At 38.6% G+C, this 12,665-nt stretch overlaps 1 protein-coding gene across 1 annotated transcript; it reads left to right on the plus strand.

Annotated features, from left to right (window-relative positions):
• Positions 1–3,921: 3,921 nt before the first annotated feature.
• LOC123733351 (stonustoxin subunit beta-like) lies at positions 3,922–8,979 on the plus strand (the record flags this gene model as incomplete). The annotated part of the gene is made up of 4 exons (XM_045712774.1): positions 3,922–3,995; positions 6,996–7,169; positions 7,827–7,873; positions 8,346–8,979. Coding segments are annotated over 4 exons (831 nt in total), but the record flags the coding sequence as incomplete, so codon positions are not given.
• Positions 8,980–12,665: the final 3,686 nt, after the last annotated feature.

The following is a 12,665-nucleotide window of genomic DNA, read 5'->3' on the forward strand; positions in this document are numbered from 1 at the left end:
GATCTTCATATGGTTGCACTCACAAGACTCCATGTTACACAATAAATGTTTGTTTTGTTCGATAAAGTCCCATTTTGTGTTGTTCAGCTTTTTGTTCAGTAATCCTCTGGCTCAAAGGCGGTCACAACAGGCAGACGAATACATCCTAATAGTACCGGTAAAGTTCGTCGAAACAAGTCAAACGATGTTTTTTATGAATCCTCAGGTTGTCTATTGTCTTTATAATCGATAATATTTCAACCGGACAATAGCGTATTCAATACAAAGGAAAAAGAACGGGGGGCGTGCTCCCGCTCACGCGCACAAAAAGCTCTGGTTCGTTTGACCGATGACTTACGGAAAAGTCTCATTCTTCCTCATTCTTCAGAATACAAGCCTGAAACAATGTCTAAAGACTGTTGACATCTAGTGGAAGCCATAAGAACTGCAATCTGGGTCCTATCCACTTATATGGTTGATAGGCTTTCAATGGAAAAACACTCACATCCAAAGAATCCCACTTTCTGGATGGATTTTCCTCAGGTTTTCCCCTGCCATATCAGTTCCGTTATACTCACAGACATTATTGTAACAGTTTTGGAAACTTTAGAGTTTTTCTATCCAATTCCACCATGCATATGCATATCCTAGCTTCTGGGCAGGCAGTGCCCTGAAACAGGCAGTTTACATAGGGCACCTCATTCATCCAAACTACTCAATACTGCCCCCTGTCCCAGAAAGGTTAACAGGAAGCCAGTGTAGAGAGGCTAGCACTGGAGTAATATGATCACATTTTTTGGTTCTAGTCAAGATTTTAGCAGCCATGTTTAGTGCTAACTGAAGTTTATTTATTGCTTTATCCGCGTAGCCGGAAAGTAGAGCATTGCAGTAGTCTAACCTAGAAGTGACAAAAGCATGGATTAATTATTCCTCCACATTTTTGGACAGGAAGTTTCAGATTTTTGCAATATTACGTAATATTACGTAAAAAGCTGTCCTTGAAACAGTCTTGATATGTTCGTCAAAAGAGAGATCAGGGTCCAGAATAATGCCGAGGTCCTTCACAGTTTTATTTGAGACGACTGTACAACCATCAAGATTGTCAGATTCAACAGAAGATCTGTTTCTTGGGACCTAGAACAAGCATCTCTGTTTTGTATGAGTTTAAAAGTAGAAAATGTTTAGCCATCCACTTCCTTATGTCTGAAACACAGGCTTCCAGCGAGGGCAATTTTGGGGCTTCACCATGTTTCATCGAAATGTACAGCTGTGTGTCATCCGAAAAGCAGTGAAAGTTAACATTATGTTTCCGAATGACATCCCCAAGAGGTAGAATATATAGTGAAAAGAATAGTGGTCCCAAAACGGAACCTTGAGGAATACCGAAATTTACAGTTGATTTGTCAGAGGACAAACCATCCACAGAGACAAACTGATATCTTTCTGACAGATAAGATCTAAACCAGGCCAGAACTTGTCCGTGTAGACCAATTTGGGTTTCCAATCTCTCCAAAAGAATGTGGTGATCGATGGTATCAAAAGCAGCACTAAGGTCTTGGAGCACAAGGACAGATGCAGAGCCCTGGTCTGACGCCATTAAAGGTAATTTACCACCTTCACAAGTGCAGTCTCAGTGCTATGATGGTGTCTAAAACCAGACTGAAGCGTTTCATATACATTGTTTGTCTTTAGGAAGGCAGTGAGTTGCTGCGCAACAGCTTTTTCAAAATATTTTGAGAGGAATGGGAGATTCGATATAGGCCGATTAGTTTTTTATATTTTCTTTGTCAAGGTTTGAATTTTTCAAGAGAGGCTTTTTAACTACCACTTTTAGTGAGTACACATCTGGTGGATAGAGAGCTGTTTATTATGATCAACATAGGAGGGCCAAGCACAGGAAGCATCTCTTTCAGTAGTTTAGTTGGAATAGGCTCCAGTATGCAGCTTGAAGGTTTAGAGGCCATGATTATTTTCATCATTGTGTCAAGAGATATACGTAGTACTAAAACACTTTAGTATCTCCCTTGATCCTAGGTCCTGGCAGAGTTGTGAGGACTCAGGAAAACTGAGCGTTGGAGGAATACGCAGATTTAAAGGGGAGTCCGTAATTTGCTTTCTAATGATCATGATCTTTTCCCCAAAAAATTCATGAATTTATCACTGCTGAAGTGAAAGCCATCCTCTCTTGGGGAATGCTGCTTTTTAGTTAGTTTTGCGACAGTATCAAAAATACATTTTGGATTGTTTTTATTTCCCTACATTAAGATGGAAAAATGGGATGATCGGGCAGCAGAAGGCTCTTCGATACTGTACGGTACTGTCTTTCCAAGCTAGTCGGAAGACTTCCAGTTTGGTGTGGCGCCATTTCCATTTCATTTTTCTGGAAGCTTGCTTCAGAGCTCGGGTATTTTCTGTATACCAGGGAGCTAGTTTCTTATGACAAATGTTTTTTGTTTTTAGGTGTGCGACTGCATCTAGAGTATTGTGCAAGGTTAAATTGAGTTCCTCAGTTAGGTGGTTAACTGATTTTTGTACTCTGACGTCCTCAGGTAGGCGGAGGGAGTCTGGAAGAGCATCTAGGAATCTTTGGGTTGTCCGAGTATTTATAGCATGACTTTTGATGATTCTTGGTTGAGGTCTGAGCAGATTATTTTTTGCGATTGCAAATGTAATAAAATGGTGGTCCGATAATCCAGGATTATGAGGAAAAACATTGAGATCCAGAACATTTATTCCACGGGACAAAACTAGGTCCAGAGTATGACTGTGGCAGTGAGTAGGTCCGGAGACATGTTGGACAAAACCCACTAAGTCGATGATGGCTCCAAAAACCTTTTGGAGTGGGTCTGTGGACTTTTCCATGTGAATATTAAAGTCACCAAAAATTAGAATATTATCTGCTATGACTACAAGGTCCGATCGGATTTCAGGGAACTCAGTGAGGAACGCTGTATATGGCCCAGGAGGCCTGTAAACAGTAGCTATAAAAAGTGAGTGAGTAGGCTGCATAGATTTCATGACTAGAAGCTCAAAAGACGAAAATGTCGGGTTTTTTGTTGTTGTAAATTGACATTTGCTATCGTAAATGTTAGCAACACCTCTGCCTTTGTGGGATGCGTGGGGGATATGGTCACTAGTGTAACCAGGAGGTGAGGCCTTATTTAACACACTAAATTCATCAGGCTTAAGCCATGTTTCTGTCAGGCCAATCAAATCAAGATTATGATCAGTGATAAGTTCATTGACTATAATTGCCTTTGAAGTAAGGGATCTAACATTAAGTAGCCCCATTTTGAGATGTGAGGTATCACAATCTCTTTCGATAATGGCAGGAATGGAGGAGGTCTTTATTCCAGTGAGATTGCTAAGGTGAACACCGTCATGTTTAGTTTTGCCCAGCCTAGGTCGGGGCACAGACACGGTCTCAATGGGGATAGCTGAGCTGACTACGCTGACTGTGCTAGTGGCAGACTCCACTAAGCTGGCAGGCTGGCTAACAGCCTGCTGCCTGGCCTGCACCCTATCTCATTGTGGAGATAGAGGAGTTAAAGCACTGTCTATGTTCGTAGATAACATGAGAGCACCCCTCCAGCTAGGATGGAGTCCTAGAGTTTGTGGGTGAGTCCCAGAAAGAGGGCCAATTATCTACAAATTCTATATTTTGGGAGGAGCAGAAAACAGTTTTCAACCAGCGATTAAGTTGTGAGACTGCTGTAGAGCTCATCACTCCCCCTAACTGGGAGGGGGCCAGAGACAATTACTCGATGCCGACACATCTTTCTAGCTGGTTTACACGCTGAAGAATAGCAGTGTGATGTTAGTATGATTTTACTCTTTGTCAGGCTGTCAGGATGTGGAGTTACAGAGGAAGGCTGTGCTTCTCTGGTCTCAGCTCTGAGGTCAAACCCCTCACACCTGAGAGAGCTGGATCTGAGTAACAATGACCTGAAGGATTCAGAAGTGAAGCTGCTCTCTGCTGGACTGGGGAATCCCCACTGTAAACTGGAGACTCTGAGGTCAGTATTCCTGTAGTTGGTCAACAAGTGATAACTGTTCACCTGATCCACATGTGTTCACCAGGCACACGTAGTCCACACCATAAGTACATACCTGTGTTACCGTTTAGAAATGAATAGTGAATAAAGATGAATAACAAAGTTGTAGAAGCACAAAGATCAGAAAAAAATGCTAACTTCGCCTGTTATTGGTAATGGTGAGAGGTTAGCATGTGTTGTTGTATCCTCTGTTATTGATAATGGTGAGAGGTTAGCATGTTTTGTTGTAGCCTCTGTTATTGGTAATGATGAGAGGTTTGCATGTTTTGTTGTAGCCTCTGTTATTGGTAATGGTGAGAGGTTAGCATGTTTTGTTGTTGCCTCTGTTATTGGTAATGGTGAGAGGTTAGCATGTTTTGTTGTAGTCTCTATTATTGGTAATGGTGAGAGGTTAGCATGTTTTGTTGTAGCCTCGGTTATTGGTAATGGTGAGAGGTTAGCATGTTTTGTTGTAGCCTTTGTTATTGGTAATGGTGAGAGGTTAGCATGTTTTTTTGTAGACTCTGTTATTGGTAATAGTGAGAGGTTAGCATGTTTTGTTGTAGCCTTTGTTATTGGTAATGGTGAGAGGTTAGCATGTTTTGTTGTAGCCTTTGTTATTGGTAATAGTGAGAGGTTAGCATGTTTTGTTGTAGCCTCTGTTATTGGTAATGGTGAGAGGTTAGCATGTTTTGTTGTAGCCTCTGTTATTGGTAATGGTGAGAGGTTAGCATGTTTTGTTTTATCCCCTGTTATTGGTAATGGTGAGAGGTTAGCATGTTTTGTTGTAGCCTCTATGTCACGTCCTGACCATAGTAAGCTGTTGGTTTCTATGGTAGAGTAGGTCAGGGCGTGACAGTTTTTTTTCTAGTTTAGATTTTCTATGTTGTTATGTTCTAGTTTTGTATTTCTATGTTGGACTTTGTTTGGGATGATCTCCAATTAGAGGCAGCTGGTCATCGTTGTTTCTAATTGGAGATCATACTTAAGTAGGTGTTTTTCCCACCTGGGTTTGTGGGAGATTGAGTTTGAGTAAGTGTATGTTGTAATGCTTTGTCACGGTTTGTTGTTTTTGTTCATTCAGTTTACTTGTATGTATTGCATAGTTTCACAGTTTAATAAAGGAAATGTGGAACGATACACACGCTGCGCTTTGGTCAGCTCCTTCATCGTATGACAAACCTGACACTGGTATTGGTAATGGTGAGAGGTTAGCATGTTTCTCTCTCATTATTAGTAATGATTCGTTAATGATTTTTCTTAATCATGGCATCATCAGGATTCATTTAGTAGTGTTTAGAAACATGTTATCTACTCACATAGGAAGAAAATTACTCCAGTCATCATCCACCATTCAGTTACTATTGGGCAAAAACGAACTCTAAATGCATCAATGTCACCTCATATGAAATCCAAAATGTTGGAGTATAGAGCCACATTTAAAATGTTAGCTTCACTGTCAAAATAGATATGGTGTTTACTGTATACTGTATACAATCTAAATCTGATACCTCACTGTCTGTCTTTTGACTGATACTGCTTTTTAAACTGGTCTGGTCAGTCTACTCAAATATTTGTACAATACATTATTCTCTCTTCAAGTAATATTATGATCATTTATAATAATGATACGTTCATTTATGAATAGATATGGCAGGTTTCAGGACACTGATGTTTCTGAACATTTATAAAATTATACTGCCACTAGTTTCACCACCAAGGAATATCACTGTGATTTTAATATGATTTGACTCTTTGCAGGCTGTCACGCTGTCTAGTCACAGAGGAAGGCTGTGCTTCTCTGGTCTCAGCTCTGAGGTCAAACCCCTCACACCTGAGAGAGCTGGATCTGAGTAACAATGACCTGAAGGATTCAGGAGTGGAGCTGCTCTCTGCTGTACTGGGGAATCCCCACTGTAAACTGGAGACTCTGAGGTCAGTATTCCTGCAGTTGGTCAACAAGTGAAAACTGTTCACCAGATCCACATGTGTTTACCAGGCACACATAGTCCACACCATATGTGTTTGGACAGTGAAGCTTACAGTTTTAAATGTGGTGCTATGCTCCAGTATTTTAGATTTGAGATAGAATGTTTCATATTAGGTGACAGTACAGAATGTCACCTTTATTTGAGGTTAATGGTGAGAGGTTAGTATGTTTTGTTGTAGCCTCTGTAACTCTCTCACTCATTATTATTCATGATTCATTCATGATCTTTCTCTATCATGTTAGTCACAGGATTGATGTAGTCATTGTGTACAAAGAATATGGGACTAAATACTAAACTTTTGACTACTTTAATACACTATAAGTGAATTGGTCAGAATTCTTATGAGTTCTTCAAATGGGGGACTAGATACATGAAGTGTTTTTCTTTTTCTAAATAGTGAAACAGATATGTATTAAAATATCCTCAAATAAAAGGTGACATTATATACTGTCACCTCATATTTAACATTTGATCTCAAATCCAAAATGCTGGTGTATGTTGGACAAATATCTGTTTATGAATAGATATGGCAGGTTTCAGGACACTGATGTATCTGAAAATGTAGAAAAAATATACTGCCACTATTTTCACCACCAAAGAATAGCAGTGTAATTTTAATGATTGCAACGGCTGTCGTAGTGAATGGATGACCAAAACGCAGACGGGATATGAATGCTCATCTTTATATTTAATTAGAATAAAGTGAACACAGAAAACAAGAAAACAAAGAACGACAGGTGACAGTTTCACAGGCTATACAGAATCTAGCATTGCGAAAAACAACAACCAGGTGAAAAACACACTGCTAATATATGACTCCCAATCAGGAACAACGATAACCAGCTGTTCCTGATCGGGAGCCACACAGACCAACAAAGAAACAGACATACTAGAAAACACATACAGACTTCTTCTGCCACGTCCTGACCAAGATACTACACAACTACTCCCTCTGCTGGTCAGGACGTGACAATGATTTGACTCTTTGCAGGCTGTCAGGCTGTCTAGTCACAGAGGAAGGCTGTGCTTCTCTGGTCTCAGCTCTGAGGTCAAACCCCTCACACCTGAGAGAGCTGGACCTGAGCTACAATCACCCAGGAGACTCAGGAATCAGACTGCTCTCTGCTGGACTGGAGGATCCACACTGCAGACTGGAGAAACTCAAGTATGTAGAGGGTTTATGTCAATGTTCATATCAGACATGTTTGACTTATCAGGCTAGTTAAGACAAACATTTTGACCACTACTTGGACAAAGTTATATGCTGTGTGTGTCCTGTATTTGTGTCCAGTGTGAAACACACACACACTCACACACAGGATACACACACACGCAGGACACGGACACACTGGGCACACACACGCTGGACACACACACATACACACACACTCACACAGGACACACATACACACACACACTGGACACACACATACAAACTGGACACACACATACATACTGGACACACACATACTGGACACACACACACACACTGGACACACACACACTGGACACATACACACACTCACACAGGACACACACACACACTCACACAGGACACACACACATACACACACATACTGGACACACACACTGGACACACACATATATACTGGACACACACACACATACTGGACACACGCACACACACACACACACACACACACACACTGGACACAAACACAGAACACACACACACAGACATACATTCTTACCAAAACTTGACTGTGTGTGTGTGTGTGTGTGTGTGTGTGTGTGTGTGTGTGTGTGTGTGTGTGTGTGTGTATCATTCAATGACTGTCTGTTCTTCTGCTTACCACTACAGTGTGGAACATGGTGGAGAGTACACAATGAAACCTGGACTTAGAAAATGTGAGTGTTGACTGCTGTGAAGAATATGACTAAGAATAAGTCTTAATTCAAGTTAAGTCAAAGTCAAAGACCACCATCATTACTTACTTGGTCATATTAAATATCAGCTGTAGTTCTACAGAAGCAGAAATCAGGGACACCAATGTTTACAAAAAGTTGCTTTGACAATGTGTGTGTGTGTGTGTGTGTGTGTGTGTGTGTGTGTGCGTGTGCGTGCGTGCGTGTTATATAAGAAATGTGTGTTTTTGTTCATGATGCATACAGGTGTGTTTGTGTGTGTAATTCATGGGAATAAGTGTGTTTTATATTACCATACAGTATAACATATGATCATTCAACAAGTCTCAAGTTACCTTAACTTCTCCTTTTGATACCTAGACACATCTACATTAAATGAATTAGTGAAAAATGAGTTAACATTCTAATGTGAATGATGATGATTTCTAATATTGTGTCTGGTTTCATCCATCAGATGTCTGTGATCTCACACTGGACCCAAACACAGTAAACAGACACCTCTCTCTGTCTGAGGAGAACAGAAAGGTGACATGTCGAACAGAGGAGCAGCCGTATCCTGATCACCCAGAGAGATTTTATAAGGACTGTAGACAGGTGCTGTGTAGAGAGGGTCTGACTGGGCGCTGTTACTGGGAGGTAGAGTGGAGTGGGGCTGATATAGGAGTGACATATAAAGGAATCAGCAGGAGAGGAGATCTTCATAAATGTTGGCTTGGATCCAATGACAATTCCTGGAGTCTGGAATGTTCTGACAAACGTTACAGAGCTTGTCACATTAGTAAATACACTACCATAGACGTCCCCTCGTCCAGCTCCCACAGAGTAGGAGTGTATCTGGACTGGCCATCCGGCACTCTCTCCTTCTATAGAGCATCCACTTACACGCTGACCCACCTGCACACATTCATCTCCACATTCACTGAGCCCCTCTATCCAGGGTTTAGGGTTTATGATGAATGCTCCTCATTGTCCCTGTGTCAGAAACACTGACACACACACATACACACACACACACACACACACACACTGGACACACACACACTGGACACACACACAGAGGACACACACACACACTGGACACACACACACACTGGACACACACACAAACATAGGACATACATACACACTGGACACACACACACACACACTGGACACACACACACTGGACACACACACACACTGGACACACACACTAACATACACTGGAAACACACACACACACTGAACACACACACACTGAACACACACACACACTGAACACTACACACACACTGAACACACACACTGGACACAGACACTGGACACACACACTGGACACAGACACTGGACACACACACTGGACACTCACGCACACACTGGACACTGGACACACACACTGGACACACACACACTGGACACACACACTGGACACACACACATACGTGTTTATATCACCTATTGGGGACACCTGTTCTCACACCACATTCTGGGGACTCCACTTTCCTGACTTTCCTGACAACCTTTCCTGACAACGAAAACATAAAAAAATATTTAAAAAAAATCTATAATAAATACACCCTTTCAAATGTAATTGATTCATTGAAATGAGGGTAGATGACATTGTGGGGACTGGGAATGTGATCAATGTGGTGACCCAAGAGGAAACTCCTTATTTGGCATCAACAGGAAGTTCCATCTGGGGACCAAGTTCCGACCAACTAGTACCATCTGGGGACAATAGTGTGGGCTATTGTTTAGGGCACAAGGGGAAGATGGATTGTAATCTAGATCAGGTTGAATTGCCTTTCAGCGTATCAGAACCCACTAGAGAATGGATTGTAATCTAGATCAGTTTGAATTGCCTTTCAGCGTATCAGAACCCACTAGAGAATGGATTCTAATCTAGATCAGTTTGAATTGCCTTTCAGCGTATCAGAACCCACTAGAGAATGGATTCTCATCTAGATCAGGTTGAATTGCCTTTCAGTGTATCAGAACCCACTAGAGAATGGATTCTAATCTAGATCAGGTTGAATTGCCTGTCAGCGTATCAGAACCCACTAGAGAATGGATTCTAATCTAGATCAGTTTGAATTGCCTTTCAGCATATCAGAACCCACTAGAGAATGTTGCTGGGCGTTCTCTTTAGCATATTCATCAGATGCATATCAACATGCAAGGTGTGCCAACATGCTTGATAAATAAATGCTTTATAAATAGTACATAAACTATTGTAAATGATTAACAGCATGAATAAATAATGGGAAAATATTAATAAAAAAACAATAGTTATTTGTTTAGAGAGTCAAGGATGTTATGTATAATTCTACAGTCCTAGAAACACGTAGGCCTATAGTCTATTTTTGTTTCCCTTACAATACAACACTACAGTATAATCCATTTGATCAACTTTATTTATAGTTTTGATTAGTAATAGATTTATAGTCATTAATAAAGTCCAGTTACAGCTTCTAACAGAAACTAACAGATAATAATAATAATAATACTATAACCAGCCAGGTGATTAGTAATAGAGTTATAGTCATTAATAAAGTCCAGTTACAGCTTCTAACAGAAACTAACAGATAATAATAATACTATAACCAGCCAGGTGATTAGTAATAGAGTTATAGTCATTAATAAAGTCCAGTTACAGCTTCTAACAGAAACTAACAGATAATAATAATAATAATAATACTATAACCAGCCAGGTGATTAGTAATAGAGTTATAGTCATTAATAAAGTCCAGTTACAGCTTCTAACAGAAACTAACAGATATAAAATAATAATAATACTATAACCAGCCAGGTGATTAGTAATAGAGTTATAGTCATTAATAAAGTCCAGTTACAGCTTCTAACAGAAACTAACAGATAATAATAATAATACTATAACCAGCCAGGTGATTAGTAATAGAGTTATAGTCATTAATAAAGTCCAGTTACAGCTTCTAACAGAAACTAACAGATTATAATAATACTATAACCAGCCAGGTGATTAGTAATAGAGTTATAGTCATTAATAAAGTCCAGTTACAGCTTCTAACAGAAACTAACAGAATAATAATAATAATACTATAACCAGCCAGGTGATTAGTAATAGAGTTATAGTCATTAATAAAGTCCAGTTACAGCTTCTAACAGAAACTAACAGTAATAATAATAATAATACTATAACCAGCCAGGTGATTAGTAATAGAGTTATAGTCATTAATAAAGTCCAGTTACAGCTTCTAACAGAAACTAACAGATAATAATAATAATACTATAACCAGCCAGGTGATTAGTAATAGAGTTATAGTCATTAATAAAGTCCAGTTACAGCTTCTAACAGAAACTAACAGATAATAATAATAATAATAATACTATAACCAGCCAGGTGATTAGTAATAGAGTTATAGTCATTAATAAAGTCCAGTTACAGCTTCTAACAGAAACTAACAGATAATAATAATAATACTATAACCAGCCAGGTGATTAGTAATAGAGTTATAGTCATTAATAAAGTCCAGTTACAGCTTCTAACAGAAACTAACAGATAATAATAATAATACTATAACCAGCCAGGTGATTAGTAATAGAGTTATAGTCATTAATAAAGTCCAGTTACAGCTACTAACAGAAACTAACAGATAATAATAATAATAATACTATAACCAGCCAGGTGATTAGTAATAGAGTTATAGTCATTAATAAAGTCCAGTTACAGCTTCTAACAGAAACTAACAGATAATAATAATAATACTATAACCAGCCAGGTGATTAGTAATAGAGTTATAGTCATTAATAAAGTCCAGTTACAGCTTCTAACAGAAACTAACAGAATAATAATAATAATACTATAACCAGCCAGGTGATTAGTAATAGAGTTATAGTCATTAATAAAGTCCAGTTACAGCTTCTAACAGAAACTAACAGAAAATAATAATAATAATACTATAACCAGCCAGGTGATTAGTAATAGAGTTATAGTCATTAATAAAGTCCAGTTACAGCTTCTAACAGAAACTAACAGATATAATAATAATACTATAACCAGCCAGGTGATTAGTAATAGAGTTATAGTAATTAATAAAGTCTAGTTACAGCTTCTAACAGAAACTAACAGATAATAATAATAATAATACTATAACCAGCCAGGTGATTAGTAATAGAGTTATAGTCATTAATAAAGTCTAGTTACAGCTTCTAACAGAAACTAACAGATAATAATAATAATAATACTATAACCAGCCAGGTGATTAGTAATAGAGTTATAGTCATTAATAAAGTCCAGTTACAGCTTCTAACAGAAACTAACAGATATAATAATAATAATAATACTATAACCAGCCAGGTGATTAGTAATAGAGTTATAGTCATTAATAAAGTCCAGTTACAGCTTCTAACAGAAACTAACAGATAATAATAATAATAATACTATAACCAGCCAGGTGATTAGTAATAGAGTTATAGTCATTAATAAAGTCCAGTTACAGCTTCTAACAGAAACTAACAGATAATAATAATAATAATACTATAACCAGCCAGGTGATTAGTAATAGAGTTATAGTCATTAATAAAGTCCAGTTACAGCTTCTAACAGAAACTAACAGATAATAATAATAATAATACTATAACCAGCCAGGTGATTAGTAATAGAGTTATAGTCATTAATAAAGTCCAGTTACAGCTTCTAACAGAAACTAACAGAAAATAATAATAATAATAATACTATAACCAGCCAGGTGATTAGTAATAGAGTTATAGTCATTAATAAAGTCCAGTTACAGCTTCTAACAGAAACTAACAGAAA

The sequence above is a fragment of the Salmo salar genome, unplaced genomic scaffold, assembly GCF_905237065.1.
Source record: "Salmo salar unplaced genomic scaffold, Ssal_v3.1, whole genome shotgun sequence".
NCBI classification, from domain to species: domain Eukaryota; kingdom Metazoa; phylum Chordata; class Actinopteri; order Salmoniformes; family Salmonidae; genus Salmo; species Salmo salar.